We start from the raw sequence: 21,468 nt of genomic DNA, 5'->3' as shown, positions 1-21,468 counted from the left end.
GCAGCAGCGTTTGCTGCAGATAAGATATGAATAATAGTGTTTAAAATAAAGATCTATGTGCCCACCCATAGGGGTGGAGCTGCATATTCATTACTGTAATCGGCGGCCCCACTTGACCGCATACAGGAGAAGATGCGGCCAGAACAGAAAGCAGCGACAGCCAACGAGGGAGCTTGGTGAGTATTTTCAGAACAGCAGGGGGGGTGCACAGGGGGTGGGGGGCACATAGATCTTTATTTTAAACACTATCGCTGCTGCAGGGAAGATATGAATAGCGGCTTCAGCACCAGATGCTGGTACGTGTGGTACCCAGCACGGTGCGTGTGGTACCCAGTGGGCACACTGATGTGCCACAGAAACGTAGGGGCACACGGACACGGATAATTCCGGTACCGGAATTATCTGGACGTGTGAAACCGGCCTAAAGGGAAGTCTGGAGCGGGCCCATTGTATTGCATTGTTGTGTGCAGTAAGTATGCATCTGATGAGGTGTAATCTGTGCTATCACCAACCAGACTCTTCCAGCTTCATAGGTTTTGGGACATGAAATAAACACAGAGACTTGTTACGAGTTTTATCAGTTCACATATTACCAGTAGTTTGTTCTAGGTACAAGCATGTTTTGTCATTCACATACAGCTAGATAGCATATGTTCACATTTACAGTGCAAAAACAGAAAGCAAGGGAGTGTACATTTTTATATCCTGGAGATTCTGAGGAACGCAAAACCAACATGCAGATTTGACATTTTAGAATGTAAGCTCTTTATTTATAGAAATGTGTAGAACTTGTCTTATTATTTCTAGAAAACAACCAAGAAAGATGGAAATCCTTATATTTATTCTCATAAGACGCGAGTCGTTAAGAGGGACGAGATATGTGTTCAGAAACATTAGTCTATTAAGAAGATATATATAATAAAACTCAGTTTTAATAATTAGTCCAGAGCAATTAATCATGTTGTCTCACAATGGGACAACACATGTCCCACCATTCCACATGGACATCCAAGTTCTCCGGCTTAAATACCCCCCATCTATGCGCCAGAGAGGAGACGCAGGTGGTCACTGACTTACATGGTGGACTATTCAGCTGAATGGCCACCACATTCTCCTAGGTTTCCCCTGCAGAAAAATGGCAAGTCTATATTGGCCCATACTAAAGGGGTTGTCGGATGAGACGACATCCATGAAACGCACCTCATTATTATGGGCAGAGCTGGGCCGAGGCAACAAATTTTCTGTTGGATCCAGAAAATATAAGACCCATATAGAGCGATCATACAGCTATACGGCGTAAGCTTATAAGAAATGTAGTACTACCGCAATGGTTGGTTTAGTCACTGCCACATCAATGTGTTGCCCCTAAATAGTTGGCTAGCTTTCCTCTAGGTTCCTCAAGAAAATCATTTTATAGGGTGCTAGGTAAAGCCGTTTGGTCGTAATGACATTTTTAAAGAGAATCTCTTAGCACACAATGACTGTTCAAACCAAGCACAGTATTCTGCACATTTGGTGCGCCTTCCCACCTACTTGGTTTCCATCAATCTCTGCCCTTTTCTGGCTCTTGCTACACATGTCAATCAAGGAAGAGGAGAGAGGAGATAGATGGAAGACTACTAGTTGGGAAAGTGCACTCAACTGTTTGGCCCCGCCATGATGCACCGAGCGTCTGTGCTTGGTTTGAACAGTCATTTTGTGCTGACAGAATTCCTTTAAACACATGAGCCTGTACAATGAACACAAAAAGTCTAACCTTCAAAGTGGCTTCATCTATGGCCAGATCTTCAAGTCTCTCCATGCCTTTACACAGGCACACATCAAAAGTGAAAATGAAGTTCAGAGGCCACGGACCCTGATGTTTTTATATTTTATATTAACTTTTATAACAAGGAGTAAGCCGAATAAGGCAAATTCACACAGCTTTTAACAAAAAAATATATTCTTTTTTTCTCCCCCAAAAGCAAGATGGATGTTGGCTAGAAAAAAAAAGTATGAAAATACAAACTGCAATACAAACACTAAGTTGTTTTTTTTGTGTCAGTACAAAATGACTGTTCAAACCAAGCATGGGCACTTGGTGCATCCAAACAGCCTGCTGCACCCTCCTACATACATGTTTTCCATCTATATCTGCCCCCCTCTATTTTGATTGACAGCTCTGGCTCTATAGGAGACAAATGAGGGCAAAGATAGGTGGAAAATAAGCATGGTAGGTGAGAAGGTGCATTTAACTGTTTGACCATGCCAAGGATGCTCTGAGCTCAGTTTGAACAGTCATTTTGTGCTGAGACTTCTTTTAAGTATTTTTTTTATGTATTTTCTACAGACTTCTGTATAAGGGGGAGAAAGCCTGGCCAAAAAAAAGGCATGAAATTCCTGGCATTTTTTTTTTTATAATCACTGAAAAAATGGCCCCTTCTGATGGGAATTAGCATGTTTTATCCAGGCTTTCCATATTCATCTACGAAATTGGGGTTGGATTCTACAAGTGCGAAGAAGGTGAACAATTCATGAAGGAAATGGCGGATGTTCACGGGTATGTGAGATTATAGAAGGGAACATATATTTTATAGGAAAAGGAGCCCGAAAACTGCAGGATGAATGCACTCTAGCACCCCCAACATCTCTCTCAATTGAAACTGTAGGTTCCAATTTTAATCATAATTCATATTTGTGTGCATTAAAAACATAATTTAGGACTACTGATAATAATGGCTAAACGTATACCGCATGGGTATAGTACTGCACTTACAATAACTGATGTGCCCCGCCTGAAATCCAATAGAAGCGCCTACAACTGGCCCACTAGCATGACCGGGTCTTGGCATGGTGGGAAGGGGCCGCTAACACTCAGGCATCACAATACTATTATTAAGAGGGTTGTATGGGATTAAATAGTTCCCTATAGGCTTGTAGCTGTAGATATTACCATCATCCGCTTAGTTCTAGCACTTCCTCTCTGCTGCTCCTCACAGTCTTTATTGACAGGCTGCAGCGGTGAGGTCATGACTACATCACACTTGACTACTGCAGCCAATCACAGGGCTTAGCATTGATGCCAATGCAGAAAGTACTGAGCGGAGCTCACTCATTGGCTGCCGTTGTCATGTATGCAGAGGCGGAGATGAGGGTGAATATAATAGTGTATACTTTAATTTGCAAGCCTGTAGAGAAATAAAAATTAATATTGGACAACCCCTTGAAGCATAGGATACTTTGTGACCAAAGACTGTGTTTGGGATCTTTAAAAAAAAAAAAAAAAAAATTCTGGAAAACTCCTTTAAACATAGCGGCTTCCAAAAAACAAAACAAAAAAAATGTTCACGTCTTTTGGATGCAGTTTAGCCCTTTTTTATGTCAGGGAGCTGAGCTGTCCATGTATATGATAGAAAAGAATGAAGTTTCCTAATCCTGGACTGCCCCTTTACGCCATGAAGAAGACCTCTGCCCGATTGTTGGATCTCAGACGGTCAGGTTTATTACAGCTTGTAAATGGATAATTCTACACTATACAGCCAGCAATGTTTTCTACCTCTGTCTAATGTTCCTGCGTGTAACGAACACGTGAAAGTATCGAACAATACCTGGTCTCAAGGCAGTATTGGTATTTTAAGCAAACACTGAGAAAAGGCCAAAAAGTTAATTTGCTCCTTAATCTTGTTACCTTGTAATCTGAATCTAGGTTGTATTGCCATAACGGTAAATGGGGATTTAATCTATTGCTTAGATTACATTATTTTCTTTTGAAATAGTGCAAATTATGATAACATTTGGTCTGGTGATTACACAATTTACTCTACAAAGTAAGAACTATTTAGCGCTCAATCACCAATGCACCTTACATGGTACCTAACGTCAGGTTCCATTTTTGAAAGATCAGGACGAGCAGCCATAAATTACCAACTTACTAGGAGGCTGGCGCCATAGAATAGCTTGGAAATGCAAATTGGTAGCCATTGTATTATTTCGGTTGCCTCTGCCGGGTGTGAGTAACGAACGCTTTAAGACCACTGAACTAGTTAAGGTCACAAAAAAATTAGAATTTTTTTTTTCATTAGAAGCCATAAAATAACTTTTCAATGTCTCCGTTTCCAATGTACGGTAAATAATAGGGTTGCCTCTTCTATAACTATATATAATGACCATTACACTGTGGTATTAACTCACGGCATAAAACTACCAACATTAAACTACACAGAATTTATCAAATGAATTAGGATGTTTCTGAAATTCTTGGTATCATTGATTTATGAATCCCAACTCCTAAACATAGACATGCACACTTGGCCCTTGCCAGAGATGTAAGAGCTTCCTTAAGTTTGAGATGTGGTTACGGATTTTACAAACTATTATTTTTTTTTACAATTTTTTTTTTCCTTCCACAATCCAACCTCCCTTCGCTCTATAGTACCATCAGCAAATTTCAGGGAACCCTTTCTCTCTCAGATTGGTTTACGGCTGTTATTTTATTAGAGTTCACAATGGCGACTTTGATATTAACTTCTACCGCTTTAGCAAAGGCACCGCCTGTCTGATTTAATTACCTCTTCGGAGGAGTGCACTACGTTTGGGACAAACCCACTTTTTACCCCCTCCCAGCCTTCTTGGATATTTATCTCTCCCTTTCTGACAAGCTCATATATATCGCGAGTCAGGTCGGTGAAGGCTTTCTCTACGTTGATGGCATCTCGGGCTGAGGTTTCTATATATCTCATGCCATAGGCAGTGGCCAGTTTCTCTGCCTCGTGTCTTGTCACTTGCCGTTGTGTATCTAGGTCACATTTGTGGCCCACGAGGACAAAAACAATCTGGTAGGGCTGCACGTGAGCTTTAGCCTCTTCCAACCATTCGTGGACATTCTGGAAGGAGCGGCGGTTGGTGATGTCAAATAGCAGGAGCCCTCCAACAGAATTCCTGTAGTAGGCACGTGTGATGGACCTGAAAGGAAACAGAACACCGGTTTAATAAAAAAACAAATTGTTAGATCCTGTAGGCTTAGCAATTGTGATTATACAGAAAAGGTAATAAAAAAATAATAATTTTACAATATTAAAAAGGGGGCAACCCCTCTAAGTTTCCACCCTAGCTGAAGCTTGTTGGAAAACAACAATCTTCTGTGTACTTGCCGTCCCCAGGTCCACATGTGAGTTTCTGCCTAGCAATGGCAGTGGCTGTGGGGCTGACATCACTTTTATAGTGTGGCAGCCAATCAGCAGCTCAGCCAGTGTAGACAGAACGCCTCCTTCAGAGCAGATGAGCTCATCGACAGGTGGCCGTGCTGTCAAGGTAACATCAGCGTTGCAGCCAATGCCAGTCACTGCAGCAGTAGCAGAGACTCTGGCCAGTGGACCCAAGGAAGGGGAGTACAGCACGGTCTGTTTTATAGCAACTGCAGGCAAGGCAGACACTTAATTTGAAAGGGAACAACCCTTTTAATGCTTTCACTTCTATGTCACGATGTGACACGACCCAACAGGGGGTCAGTCAGCGGATGCGCAATACACACACACACGGGATGGAAATAGGGAGAGGAAGGCCCTACTGATATGGAAATGGGGAATGGTCACCACCTGCGCTAAAACCAGAGCCTGTCTCTGCACTCCCCTAACGCCCTGTGTGGGTCCTTCCCCCGCCGCCGTCAGGAACCTCATCTGTCGCTGACACCTAGCTCTGCCCTGGCCGGCAAGAGGCGCTGACCTCACCTTAGCAGATAGTATCACACAGCGGACAGTGAAACACGAATAGGACAAGGAATAAACAAAACACTTAGCTTCCAGACACCGCTGCCAAGCTCCACACCGCAGATGACACAGAAACAGGACTCCTTACACCAGAAGTAGCCGAAACCAGAGAGCTGCAACTACACGGCTGGTCTCCAGAGAAACTATCACCAACAGTCAGCTGATGCATCAGGTGACCATTTAAAGGTTGGTGGGAGTGGTCACCATCCACATCAGCTGACCCAGCAATTCTGCAGTTCCAGCAGGGGAAAAACTAACATTAACCCTCGCTGGTCCTGAAAGGAAAAAAGCTACATTTAAAACAGAATGGAACAAGAGCTGCCACAAATCCAAAAATAGATCGCGACAGTACCCCGCCTTTCAATGAGGGGCCTCTGGACCCTCAACACCAGACCTCACCAGAAACGACGTACGGTGAGGACGCCTCGATCCACGAGTTCAGTTCATCTCTGCAGTCACCTGATACTCAGCTTTACGGCAAATGCAGCCCAAAGGAAATGGCAATAACATAGGCTCCGGAGGCGCCACAAATCTCCAGAGCGCTGACCTGTGGAATGCGTTCTGTACGTTCATAACTGGGGTGTTAACTCCAGCTGGAAAGTCCCCTGGCTGAGAATGGCCGACACCCAATACGGCCCGATTACCCTAGAACTCCAGGTCCCAGAAGCATACTTCCACCTGATGTTTTTGGTGGACACCCATATGTACACATTCACGCACAGGTCCGGACCTGAATGTTTACTGTATTTCCACGCATGCATTTGCCACAGGATAGTGAACTCTTTGAGGAACCGACAGCAGAGGTGTCCCCGTGTCGCCAAACTCTTACCCTCACTACATACAGAGGGAACCATCACCCTCCACTGACTCCTAAGAGGACTCAGACTCAGGGTTTACTTGTGGTGAGGGTTGAGTCTTGCACCTACTCCCTGGCAGGACCTTCGCTGCCCCCACCGGAGAAGAAGGGGTAGGTTTGAGAAAGACGGCAGAGACAGTAGCTCCTGGGCAGCAGTCCTTACATGACTGGTCCCAGCTGTATACTTCCCTGGACCGCCAATTTATGACCGGATTGTGTTTCTGCAACCAAGAGAGGCCTAAGACAATGGAGTTGGCATACCGTCCAAGATGTAGCATGACAGGGACTCTTCATGACGAGTCCCTATATGCAGGTTTATATTATCTACGACATGGGTCACCCTCCCCTGGCAGAGTGGGACAGAGCCAACTACCTGAACGCTAAGGGGTCTCACCAGTGTCCTACCCATTAGACCATGGGTCTGGACAAAGCGAGAATCCACCAAATTGACTCCCGCTTTACTATGCACAAGCACCGGAACGGTCTCAGTTCCCCCCTCCCAACCACTTCAGCAGGAATGGTACACTGATACAAAGATGGAGGATATATATACACCCTGGTCGCCTCCCTCCACACGACCAGGGGGATGCAGCTTTTGAGATGGTGAATATACTTTGGCGCGAGTTGGGCAGACATTGATGTAATGACCAGTAAGTTCACAGTAGAAACATGCCCCCATACCACAGCGAAACACAGGCAACCCTGTTTGAGGAGAGACTCCTCCCACCTGCATCGGTGTGTCCTCCTCCCTAGAAAGAACAACAGGGGGCAGATTCGGTGTATGTCTCTCCCTGAGGTGACCATCGACCCGGATAGAAAGGGCCATGGTGGCCTCCATCTACCCAGGAGTAGCGTACTGCAGCAGAGTATCCTGTAGCCTAGGTGACAGACTGACAAAAATGACTCCTAAGAGCAGGGTCGTTCCACTGCGTATCAGAGACCCACGTCCTAAACTCTGAGCAGTACTCCTCAGCCGGCCTGCCCCCTTGCTTGATTTTACAGAGTCTAGACTCAGCCAGGGAGATGCTATCAGGATCTCAATACACTAGCGCCAATGCAGTAAAAAATTCGCCCACAGATCGCAGAGATGGTGAATCGGTCGGCAGGGAGAAGGCCCAGGATTGGGGATCACCCTTGAGAAGGGAGACCATAATCCCCACACACTTCCACTCCTGAAAAAACAAAAATGTATCTCTCCCTCCAGAGGACCTGTCAGGGAGAGATTTCTTGGGTTCTGGTTGAACCTGCACATGAGCCAAGACCCAGACACCTGCTGAAGCTGCAGTATAAACAGACACCGCAGCTCCTCATCATTGAGGGTCTGGATTAGCTCAGCAAAAGCCTGGGCTTGAGCCATAGGTTCACAGGAAAAAATATGGGTTGTCACGCTGTGACACGACCCAACAGGGGTCGATCAGCAAACCGCGCAACACACACACACAGGGATGGAGGATCCTACTGATCGGGAAATAGGGGGATGGTCACCACCTGAGCTTCAACCTAAGCCTGTACCTGCACTCCCCTAACACTCTAAGTGGGTCCTTCCCCCCACTACCGTCAGGAACCTCATTCCTCGCCGACACCTAGCTCTGCCCTGGCTAGTGCACTGGCTGACAAGGGGCGCCTCATCTCTGCAGGCAGTACCACACAGGGGACAGTGACAAACACGAACGGGACAAGGAATAAACACAACACTTAGCTTCCAGACACTGCTGCCAAGCTCAATACTGCAGATGACACCAGAGAGCTGCAACTGCATGGCTGGTCTCCATAGAGAAACTATCACTAACAGTCAGTTGATGCATCAGGTGACCATTTAAAGGATGGTGTGAGTGGTCACTAGGGTTGAGCGACTTTTCATTTTTTGAGATCGAGTCGGGATTCACGAAACCTGACTTTCTCAAAAGTCGGGTCGAGTGAAATCGGCCGATCTTATTGAAAAGTCGGGGTCGGGGATCGGCCGAAACATAAAAACCAAATCCAAAGTCAATGGGAAATTTTCTTTTTTTTATATTTGCTTCAGCGCGATATATCAGAAAAGCCGGTAATTCAATTGCCGGCTTTTCATTTCTCCTGCCTAAACCCGACATGATATGAGACATGGTTTACATACAGTAAACCATGTCATATCCCCCTTTTTTTTTGCATATTACACACTACTAATGTTAGTAGTGTGTATGTGCAAAATTTCGGCGCTCTAGCTATTAAATTTAAGGGTTAAATCGCAGGAAAAATTGGCGTGGGCTCCCGCACAATTTTCTCTGCCAGAGTAGTAAAGCCAGTGACTAAGGACAGATATTAATAGCCTGGAGAGGGTCCACGGTATTTGGCCCCCCCGGCTAAAAACATCTGCCCCCAGCCACCCCAGAAAAGGCACATCTGGAAGATGCGCCTATTCTGGCACTTGGCCACTCTCTTCCCATTCCCGTGTAGCGGTGGGATATGGGGTAATGAAGGGTTAAGGCCACCTTGCTATTGTAAGGTGACTAAGCCAGATTAATAATGGAGAGGCGTCAATTCTGACACCTATCCATTATTAATCGAATTGTATGAAAGGGTTAAAAAAAAACACACATTATTAAAAAGTATTGTAATGAAATAAACACAGGTTGTTTTAATATTTTATTGCTCGCTCAATCCACCTGAAGACCCTCGTTCTGTAACAAATTAAAAATAATAAACCAACAATATACATACCTGCCGTTGATCTGTAACGCCCCACGCTGTAAATCCATCTGATAATGCAGCTGTGCTCGTGGCTGTAAAACCCCGGGGAATGAAGGTAATGTAGGTCAATGACCTATAGTTATCTTCATTCGCGGTGATGCGCCCTCTTCTGGATGTCCTCATATGAACTCGAGCCTGGGAACTTGTCTGATTTTTTTCCCACGCTCGAAGGACATCCAGCAGAGGGCGCATCACCGGGACTGAAGGTAACTATAGGTCATTGACCTACATTACCTTCATTCCCCGGGGTTTTACAGGCACGAGTACAGCTGCATTATTGCAGAGCTCCTGCTGTAAAATATTTTAACCCCTTCAGATGGATTTACATCGTGGGACGTGACAGATCATCGGAAGGTATGTATATTGTTGGTTTATTATTTTTAATTTGTTACAGAACGAGGGTCTTCAGGTGGATTGAGCGAGCAATAAAATATTAAAACAACCTGTGTGTTTATTTCATTAAAATACTTTTTAATAATGTGTGTGTTTTTTTTTAACCCTTTCATACAATTGGATTAATAATGGATAGGTGTCAGAATTGACGCCTCTCCATTATTAATCTGGCTTAATGTCACCTTACAATAGCAAGGTGACCTTAACCCTTCATTACCCCATATCCCACCTCTACACGGGAATGGGAAGAGAGTGGCCAAGTGCCAGAATAGGCGCATCTTCCAGATGTACCTTTTCTGGGGTGGCTGGGGGCAGATGTTTTTAGCCGGGGGAGGGGGGAGTCAATAACCATGGACCCTCTCCAGGCTATTAATATCTGCCCTCAGTCACTGGCCTTAGTACTCTGGCGGAGAAAATTGCGCGGGAGCCCACGCCAATTTTTTCCGCGATTTAACCCTTACATTTAATAGCTAGAGCGCCGAAATTTTGCACATACACACTACTAACATTAGTAGTGTGTAATATGCAAAAAAAAGGGGGATATGAGATGGTTTACTGTATGTAAACCATGCCTCATATCATGTCGGGTTTAGGCAGGAGAAATGAAAAGCCGGCAATTGAATTACCGGCTTTTCAACATTATCGTGCTGAAGTAAATATATATATATATATACATATATACATATACACATACATACATACATACATACATATAACAAAACCCGGCTTTGGAGTACAGATCGCCGATCCGATCCCAGAGTGGGATCGGGTCGGGTTTCACGAAACCCGACTTTGCTAAAAGTCGGCTACTTTTGAAAAGTGCCGATCTGTTTCGCTCAACCCTAGTCACCACCCACATCAGCTGACCCAGCAACTCTGCAGTTACTGCAGATTGCCAGTGAGGAAAAATTGACATTAACTCTCGCTGATCCTGGAAGGAAAAGGCGAAATATTAAAAAGTCATTTAGCCATAGTGGTTTCCTCCTATTTCTAGGATACATATTGGGCACAGGTCCTGTTCAGGATGCTTATATAATAGTTTCCCATTTGCTTTGTGTACTTTTATTTCTTAGGTCATTGTCCCAGTTTATGGCACTAAGATCACTCCTCAGACAATGGAAATTTGCCTTTCTGAAGTTTAGAGTCCTTATAGCCCCTTTACTAAACATCTGAAGGATACATGAAAACATATTTTGTGATCACAATTACTCAAGTGAGCCCCAGTCCGTGTATTTGATATGTGGCCCGGCCTACTGGTCAATATCAGCTCTAGAAGTTTCCCCCCCATCTTATTGGGTCCTGAACCAGTTGTGAAAGGTAATCATCTTTCATTGTTGTCAAACGCCTGTTTTCTTTGCTGGACTTGCAGGTTTCTGCCCCCAATTTATGTCAGTGTAGTTGAAATCCCCCATAATGACTTCTCCCTGATTCGCTGCCTCATCTATTTGCTTTATGAGTATACTTCCTTCTTCCATTATATTTGGAGACATAAACCCTTCTCAATATTTTATTATCTTTTGACTGATTGTCCCCAACACCCACCTTTTTGACATCCCATGCACACGTGGTTTCCCTTATTCTCTATTAACCTTTACCTTTCTGTTTGGAGAGTTAAAAGGGTAAGTGTGAAGGGAAAGTGAGGGTGAGCCGACGGGACCAGGGACGCCATTTTGCGTATTAATCTAGGGTGCCAACCTCCGCAGCATGGTAGGGACAATCAAATCAGGGAGAGTAGAGGGCGAGCCAGAATAGGCTTTCATTTTTTGACCTCTGCCCTTGAATTATGCAACTTATGTCTGGGTATCCTATTGGGTTTTTTTTGTTTTTTGTTTCTTGGTTTGAATTTGATTGTATTTGTTTAAATTGGGCTCCTGAGGAGGAGAAGGTTGATTTTTGGTATTATAACCTGTAAGGACATAACCTCCTTGGGTTCACTGTTTTTTTATTTTACACCCCTTTGTCTCTTCTTAATCACCGCGGCATTATCATTCCTTGCATTTTGGGATATTTGTAATTGACTGATTGCATACAACAACTATCTAGGGATTGCCAGGTTGCATCCAGAATGAGCTGTCGGTGAGCGGGGGCGCCACATTGCGAACAAGCTAGGGTGCCAACCTCCACTGTTAAGAAGGGCACATTAGACCTAGAAGCCTCATGGCTTTCCTGATAGATATGTATTTTCGCTTTTGCAGCGCTTGAGCCTCTTGTTTGTTTGTGGTTTTTGTGTTGGAAGGAATGAGTACTCCTGTTCAGGGTCTAGAAGTACCCCCAGAAATGTCTTTTCCTTTTCTGGCATGAGACTTGATTTTTTCAAATTTATTACCCACCCCAGCCTCTGTATGAGTGACGTGGTTGCTGTTAAAGGCTTTTCCATCTGTTGTGGTGAGTCTGCCACCAGCAGAAAGTCATCCAGATACTGGATGATGAGAATGTCCTTTTCTCTCAAAAAGGCCATAACCTTTGCCATGAGTTTTGTGAATATACGTGGAGCTGAGGAGAAGCCGAATGGCAGGCACCGGAACTGGAAATGATGTATTCTCTCCTGGTCTTTTACTGCAAACCTGAGGTACTTTTGATGTGAGGCATGGATGGGTACATGGTAATAAGCACTTTGGAGATATAGCGTGCTCATTACTGAGTCTTTCCTTATCAGTGGTACGATTGACCTGAGCGACTCCATTTTGAACCGCTTTTGTAAGCTACCCACTGGTTTAATGGCTTTAGGTTTATTATTGTTTGGAATTCCCCTCCTGTTTTTTTTTTTATGGAAAACAGACTGGAATAATGTCCATGGAACTGTTGGGATCGGGGCACCTGAACTATGACCTGCTGTTCTGCAAGCTCTTGTATATCCTTTAGAGGCCTTTGATGGACTTCTGGAGACTGGGAACATGTTAGGCAGTATCTTTTGGGAGGTACCTGGATGAACTCTATCCTATACCCCTGAGCAACTGTCTGCAGGATCCAAGGATTTTTGGTGATCTTCCGCCAACCTTTCAGGAAGTATAGCAATCTTCCCCAGATTTCTCTGGCGTCATTGTTGGACTGGTCTTGACCCCTGTTCTCGAAAGGAGCCTCTAACCCTGCCACCTTTGGGGTAGCTCCATCTGACGGACTTCCCTTTTCCTTTATAGTCCTGCCTAGGGTGGGCGCGAGTCCTCCAAAAGGACGGCATTTTCCTTGTTTTTTATTCGGGAGAGCCTTTCTTTTTATCCGATGCTTTCTCAAGCAACTCATCTAAAACTGGTCCAAATACGTGTAGGCCTGAGAATGGTATTGAGCAGAGATTGATAGGGCGTTCTTTCTGGCTGCAAAACGGACTGACTCTGCTGTTGCATCTGCCAAAAAGTCAGTCGCCATCCTTAGTAATGGTAGTGATTTCAGGATTTCCTCCCTTTTAATGCGGCTTTCTAACTGATCTACCCAGAGACTCAGATCTGGCTATTCAGGTGGCCGCTATGTTTGCCTTCATAATGGCTGCAGATGATTCCCAGGCTTTCTTAAGAAGGTCTTCCGATCTTTTGTCCATCGGATGTTTTAGGCCAGATGAGTCCTCAAAGGGGATGGCTAGAGACCCTGGCCACAGGAATGTCAATCTTTGGAACAGACTCCAATACCTTAGGCTCTTCTGGATCAAAAGGAGGACGGTATTTAAAGTCTCTTGGGACTACTAACTTCTTTCCTACATCTTCCCATACTTCAAGTATCATTGCTGTTATGTGGTTATTAATTGGAAACACTCTATTCCTAAGAACTCTCAGGCCGCCAAACATTTCATCTTGTATTGACAATGGTTCCGTGGAGTCTCCCACCTTCATGATACTCCTAACAGCCTGTAGGAGCATGTCTGTATTTTCAGACGAAAATAGGTATCTCTTCCGTTCTTCCGGAAGTAATACTGAAGAACTCTCGCCGTCCCCAAAGTCCAGATCGGAATACCCTGATATCTCTCCCTCCTCTGAACTTGGATTCATGTCCCATCTGGGTCTCTTAGGACAGGGAAATTGGGAAGACACTAACACTGAGACAGTAGCCTGTACCTCATCCCTGATCATGGTTCTTATATTGGTCAGTAAGGAGGTCTGCTCGTTCTTAAGCTTGTTTAGCAATACATGCTTCACATAGCTTCTTCTCATGACTTTCTGGGAGTACATAATGGACATCTGCTAGCCTTCTTCTTGGTAGTTGAAGTAGACCGTTTAGGCATGTCTTTGTCCTTAAAAATAATGTAGAAAGAAGGCCCTGTAGCTATTGACACAATGACACAGTGGACCATTCCTTATTATTACAGACCCTCTCATCCCTTGGCATCACAGACTTGGCCCTATCATGGATCTCATCATACCTAACAGACCGAACATTTAGCGTCTCCCACTCACACACCACCTCCTCACCTCGCCCACTATCTGTTGGAGTCCCACAAGGTTCAGTCCTAGGGCCCCTGCTCTTCTCCATTTACACCTTTGGCCTGGGACAGCTCATAGAATCTCATGGCTTTCAGTATCACCTCTATGCTGATGACACACAGATCTACATCTCTGGACCAGATATCACCTCCCTACTAACCAGAATCCCTCAATGTCTGTCCACTATTTCATCCATCTTCTGCACTAGATTTCTAAAACTTAACATGGACAAAACAGAATTCATCATCTTTCCCCCCATCTCATGTGACCCCCCCTCCTTCAAACCACATATCCATGCCCTTTCCTCTTCCTGCCGACTTCAACTCAAAAATATTTCACAAATCCGTACATTCCTCAACCAAGAATCTGCAAAAACCCTAGTCCATGCTCTCATCATCTCTCACCTTGACTACTGCAACCTCCTGCTCTGTGGCCTCCCCTCTAACACTCTCGCACCCCTCCAATCTATTCTAAACTCTGCTGCCCGACTAATACACCTGTCCCCCCGCTATTCCCCGGCCTCTCCCCTCTGTCAATCCTTTCACTGGCTCCCCATTGCCCAGAGACTCCAGTACAAAACCCTAACCATGACATACAAAGCCATCCACAACCTGTCTCCTCCATACATCTGTGACCTCGTCTCCTTGTACTTACCTACATGCAACCTCCGATCCTCACAAGATCTCCTTTTCTACTCCCCTCTTCCCACAATCGTGTACAAGATTTCTCTTGCGTATCACCCCTACTCTGGAACCCTCTACCACAACACATCAGACTCTCGCCTACCATCGAAACCTTCAAAAAGAGCCTGAAGACCCACCTCCTCCGACAAGCCTACAACCTGCAGTAACCACCGATCGACCAAACCGCTGCATGACCAGCTCTATCCTTGCCTACTGTATTCTCACCCATCCCTTGTAGATTGTGAGCCTTCGCGGGCAGGGTCCTCTCTCCTCCTGTACCAGTTGTGACTTGTATTGTTTAAGATTATTGTACTTGTTTTTATTATGTATACCCCTCCTCACATGTAAAGCGCCATGGAATAAATGGCGCTATAACAATAAATAATAATAATAATATTGGACTTCCGGGAGGCGGAGCCTGTGAATGGCCGCTTCTTAACAGAGCTCCTGGACCAAGGGCGCAAAAATCCCACCACAGCGTCAGCGTTTATAAGCTGGAGACCAGGATAAGGACCGGACAAGGGTCGCACACCACGGACCCAGCTCTCCGGACTCCCTGGGAGTCGCAAGGCGCAGTCGGCGCCACAAGCAGCACCGCGTGTAGTGCGTCCATCAGAGTCCTGAAGCGGCAGGGGGTGGGGTCGGCGAGGGAGAGGCGCGCGACCCACCCACCACCAGCTTGTGTGGACTCACCGGACACCACCAGGAGGAGGACAAGAACCGCCGGCGAAGTTCCGAAGTGCCCTGGGAAGGCGCGCGGCGTCGGAGGTGATCAGAGGGACCGGCGCGGGGAGTGGAGGTGAGCCGGCGCCATCTTGCCAGAAAGTGCGCCGGCCCATCACCGCTGGCTGCATATAGCTGGAGGCTGAAAAGGAGAGGAGAGCCGAGCCATAACTACCGCCGCTGAAACAAGGTGAGCGGCGCAGGGGACTTTTTACAACGCCCAGGCACAGGGGAGGCAGGGGGTCGGCTGCAGGCTCGGGAGCTAGCTTGGCGCCTTTCTGGCTGAAAAGCGCGCCAAATCCCCACACCATAGACTATACCGCATTGAGGACCTGCAGAGGGAGACAGAGCCATTGCAGGAGCAGAACCAGAGAGGGACTGCAGCATTTTTGGCCCCAGACAAATATAACAAAGACGGGGGTGAGAAGTGAGGGGGTAAAACATCCCTATAAGCCTGCAGAGAAGTACACCTGGTATTGGAGTCATTTTGCTGGGCGGTTTGCACAACTAAGCTGCTCAAGTCCTGCGCGGTCTTCTATCATAGCCGTACATAGGCTGAAGTATATGTGCAACATATTTGTGAAAGACACATTCAATTCTTCTGGCTTGATAAGTGTAAAAATCTAAAGTGTAAGCCTACCCTGTGTAATAAAGACTTTCACATCCACCGCCAGATGTAACCAAAACGCATAACGATATCACTGACAATTTTTACTAATTATCTCGGTCATTCATCCCATCATGGACAAATTCGTGGGTAAAAATGCCAAGCCTGGCAGAAGTTCCACACGTAACCAGGCAGGCACATCTCCTGTATCACAAAATGCTGATGCTAATACAGAAAACCCACAATCTATTGCAACAGCTATTATAGAATGGCTGATGCCTGAGATAGACAATCGCTTAGCAGCTTTTCAAACTTCATTGGACACAATAGTCTCACAGGTTAATACTCAGGGAGCACGCATAGCGGAAGTGGAACAAAGAATTTCAGACCTGGAGGACTCCACCATGGCCCTCAAAGACAAACTAGACGATAAAGAAAAGGTCATTTCAGACCTTCTGGACAAAGTGGATGACCTTGAAAATAGATCTCGTCGCAATAATTTGAGACTTATAGGTCTCCCAGAGTCTATTCCCCCCTCGGAGCTAGTCAAAATTACATCTGAATGGCTGCCTAAAGCTCTTGGGGTATCACCAACATCAGGAGTAATGGCTATTGAGAGAGCACACAGGCTGGGACCCCCAAGGGGAGGAGAGGGTGACAGACCACGTCCAGTCATCTTTAAAGTCCTGGACTTTCAAGATAAAGTTCGCATTTTGTCAGCATTTAGGAAACAACGCTCCCTGTTGTATGAGAACCACAAACTACTCCTGTTCCAAGACTACTCGGCCGCAATGGCAGCCAAACGTAAAGCCTTTAACCCTGCTTGTAAACTTTTGGTGGATAAAAACATTCGCTTTAGCTTGCAATATCCCTCAATTTTGTGTTTTGTCATGGAGGAAAAAAATCGTTCCTTTAGTGACCCAGGGAAGGCTCTGGAATTCCTTCGGGAAGCACCCCGAGCTGGTTCTAATGCTGACATTTCCTGACTCAGAAGAGCTGCTTCAACTTGTCATTATTATGTGATGTCGTGTTTATGCTGAAACTCTTATGCCCTTAGGAGGCATGTTTATTTTCTATGTCATGCTCACTTTGAGTTTGAGTGCATCTGTTATAGTTATAAAGTTTAATTGGGGAAGGGAGTTGGGGGGGAGGGAAGGGAGTTGGGGGGGAGGGAAGGGCTCCGCACGTGTGCATTTTTCTGTTTGGTCCTGGGAGGTCTCACGCTCACTCGCTGGGATGGGTGGGGATCTCACTTACAACTTCTGCAGGTGGGTCTGGCGGTTTTCCGAAAAGGGATAGGTTAATGACTGACCAGGCAGGCACTAAAGACACCACTATCCGCTCCTTACAATGGTGCTCATGGAATGTCAATGGACTGAACTCCCCAGTTAAGAGGAAAAAAGTTCTAAACTTCTTACAAAAACAAAATTTCCATATTATTTTCCTTCAGGAAACACATTGGATCAAGGGTAATCACCCCTCTCTGCTTGGTAGGAAATACACACTTTGTGCCGAGGCTTCATACACTAAAAAAACAGCGAGGAGTAGCCATATTGATATGTAACGGCCTTAATTATGAGATACTTGATACCCTAGAGGACCCCCAGGGCAGATTCCTCCTGGTTAAAATTATAATTGAAGGAATGTGTTTTAGTCTGGTCAACATATACGACCCAAACACGTCTGAAGCTCAGTTTCAGGTTAAATTGTTGGAGAGCTTGGCGGGGTGGGATACGTCACGGGTGGTCATGGGAGGCGACTTTAACGAGGTAGTAGACATCTCCATGGATAGATCCAACTCTAAGGAGGCTCAACGATTGGCACAGGGGAGTGGTGTTCAATCACTGATGGATCACTTTGACTTGATTGACATTTGGAGACTGCAACACCCTTTGGAGAGGGATTATTCCCACTATTCCCATGTACATGACTCACACGCAAGGATTGACTGCTGGTTGTTACACGAATCACTGATACTCCTGATAACACAGTCAAATATACAAAATATTCATATTTCAGATCATGCTCCGGTAACGTTTCAATCTAAACTAACATTCCCAATTCATCAGGACAGGAGGTGGCGCTTCCCATCATACCTTTACCAATCAGATGATTTTAAAAAATATTTGCAGATGTCATGGGGGGTCTATAAAAGCGATAACCAAGTCCATTGTGACGACGCACATTTGTTTTGGATGGCCTCTAAGGCAGTGTTGAGGGGTCAAATTATCTCCTACGTTAGCCATTAAAAAAAAAGACATCATGAAAAGAGTAGTGGAAACACAAAAATTAGTAACCCAAACTTACAAAGACTTTAAACTAAATAACACCCATCTGACAAAAGAAAAAATTTTGAGGGCTAAGGAAGAGGCGGACACTCTAGCCCATGAAATGGCTATGTTCAATTTGGACTATCAAAAACAAAAATATTTTAAATGGGGCAACAGGCCAGGGAAGGTGTTGGCATCTCTTACAAGGCCATACAGGAAAGCAACGAGAATACACAAAATAAAACAACGTAATGGTCACATTCTAACAAACAATGAAGAGATAGTGAATGAATTCTGATCTTTTTTGGGCGAATTATACGGGTCGGATCCGGGAGGAGGGAGGGGGAGCGGGGAATTCCTTAAAAACCACCTTGCACCAGCACTCACGGAGGAGGAGAGGGAGACTATTAACTCCCCAGTAACATCCTCAGAGATTTTGCAGGTCATAACTAAACTCAAATTGTCTAAAGCACCAGGCCCAGACGGATTCAGTAATGAACATTATAAGATTCTGGGTACATATATAGCTCCTCATCTGAGCGAGTTATTTAACAACATAGTTAAATTTGGCCATTTGCCAGATCGGTTTAATGAGGCGGTGGTTATTGTTCTCCCAAAACCAGGCAAAGACCACACGCAAGTGGAAGGATATAGACCTATCTCGTTATTAAATTCGGATTTTAAAATATTTACAAAAATTCTGGCAGTATATAACACAGTATACCCAAGATTATTCGCAAATACAATAATAAAAATAAAATGGTATAAAATATTCAAAGACTGTATAGGGTGCGCTGTGCAGAAGTACAGTGAAAACCCACTGTGAAGAGGACCTAACAACCGACGTAAAGTGACATGGGACAGAGTCCGAAAGACACAACCAAGGCTGGAATAAGGATGAATCAGGCTTTATTGATAGGATGCCTATGATTACATATAATCAAATTTAATATATGAATTAAGTAAAAATCACAAAAAGTAGATAAAATAAAAGCTTGCGCACACAAATATTGTATAAAAAAACAACCAGCAGGATATAAAATATTATATGACTGCACCAAAGAGTAAAAATTATAACTAAAAATAAAATGAATTATTATAAAAAATTATATATATATATAGAATCTGAGTGCAAATAAAATAATATATTATTTAAAATATTGTGAAAAAAAGGGGGGGGGGTGGGAAAAGGGAAGGAGGGGGGCAGCTTACTAAATACCTCAGAATGTACACTGTGACAAATCAAAGTGACTAGTGCAAAAAAGAGCAGCAGGAGAAGGGATATAAAATTCCTGATATCTATCAATATCTCTATTGTATTGCCCAGACAAAATGTGCAAATAAGCAAAATTGTATAAAAATTAGGTATAAAAACCATCCACTACATATGCCATAATATTAAATGTGCAAATATGCTAATTAAAGTAACAGGGTGCAAAGCATACAAAAGAAAGGGAACAAAATAAGAGATAAAGGGATATACAGGTCCTTCTCAAAAAATTAGCATATAGTGTTAAATTTCATTATTTACCATAATGTAATGATTACAATTAAACTTTCATATATTATAGATTCATTATCCACCAACTGAAATTTGTCAGGTCTTTTATTGTTTTAATACTGATGATTTTGGCATACAACTCCTGATAACCCAAAAAACCTGTCTCAATAAATTAGCATATCAAGAAAAGGTTCTCTAAACGACCTATTACCCTAATCTTCTGAATCAACTAATTAACTCTAAACACATGCAAAAGATACCTGAGGCTTTTATAAACTCCCTGCCTGGTTCATTACTCAAAACCCCCATCATGGGTAAGACTAGCGACCTGACAGATGTCAAGAAGGCCATCATTGACACCCTCAAGCAAGAGGGTAAGACCCAGAAAGAAATTTCTCAACAAATAGGCTGTTCCCAGAGTGCTGTATCAAGGCACCTCAATGGTAAGTCTGTTGGAAGGAAACAATGTGGCAGAAAACGCTGTACAACGAGAAGAGGAGACCGGACCCTGAGGAAGATTGTGGAGAAGGACCGATTCCAGACCTTGGGGAACCTGAGGAAGCAGTGGACTGAGTCTGGTGTGGAAACATCCAGAGCCACCGTGCACAGGCGTGTGCAGGAAATGGGCTACAGGTGCCGCATTCCCCAGGTAAAGCCACTTTTGAGCTACAGAGAAGCAGCACTGGACTGTTGCTAAGTGGTCCCAAGTACTTTTTTCTGATGAAAGCAAATTTTGCATGTCATTCGGAAATCAAGGTGCCAGAGTCTGGAGGAAGACTGGGGAGAAGGAAATGCCAAAATGCCTGAAGTCCAGTGTCAAGTACCCACAGTCAGTGATGGTGTGGGGTGCCATGTCAGCTGCTGGTGTTGGTCCACTGTGTTTCATCAAGGGCAGGGTCAATGCAGCTAGCTATCAGGAGATTTTGGAGCACTTCATGCTTCCATCGGCTGAAATGCTTTATGGAGATGAAGATTTCATTTTTCAGCACGACCTGGCACCTGCTCACAGTGCCAAAACCACTGGTAAATGGTTTACTGACCATGGTATTACTGTGCTCAATTGGCCTGCCAACTCTCCTGACCTGAACCCCATAGAGAATCTGTGGGATATTGTGAAGAGAAAGTTGAGAGACGCAAGACCCAACACTCTGGATGAGCTTAAGGCCGCTATTGAAGCATCCTGGGCCTCCATAACATCTCAGCAGTGTCACAGGCTGATTGCCTCCATGCCACGCCGCATTGAAGCAGTCATTTCTGCCAAAGGATTCCCGACCAAGTATTGAGTGCATAACTGAACATTATTATTTGATGTTTTTTTTGTTTGTTATTAAAAAAACACTTTTATTTGATTGGATGGGTGAAATATGCTAATTTATTGAGACAGGTTTTTTGGGTTATCAGGAGTTGTATGCCAAAATCATCAGTATTAAAACAATAAAAGACCTGACAAATTTCAGTTGGTGGATAATGAATCTATAATATATGAAAGTTTAATTGTAATCATTACATTATGGTAAATAATGAAATTTAACACTATATGCTAATTTTTTGAGAA

At 44.4% G+C, this 21,468-nt stretch overlaps 1 protein-coding gene across 1 annotated transcript in view; it reads right to left on the bottom strand.

The window, feature by feature from the left end:
* Positions 1–559: 559 nt before the first annotated feature.
* The window catches only part of RAB39B (RAB39B, member RAS oncogene family), a 39,141-nt gene continuing 18,232 nt past the window's right edge, over positions 560–21,468 (bottom strand). Inside the window, exon 2 of the mRNA XM_069747152.1 lies at positions 560–4,941. Coding sequence (XP_069603253.1) covers positions 4,515–4,941 — 427 coding nt within the window. The 3' untranslated portion in view covers positions 560–4,514. The remainder of the gene's footprint in view (positions 4,942–21,468) is intronic.

This window comes from Ranitomeya imitator, chromosome 2 (assembly GCF_032444005.1).
Source record: "Ranitomeya imitator isolate aRanImi1 chromosome 2, aRanImi1.pri, whole genome shotgun sequence".
NCBI classification, from domain to species: domain Eukaryota; kingdom Metazoa; phylum Chordata; class Amphibia; order Anura; family Dendrobatidae; genus Ranitomeya; species Ranitomeya imitator.
This window is presented reverse-complemented; position numbering and strand designations above follow the sequence as displayed.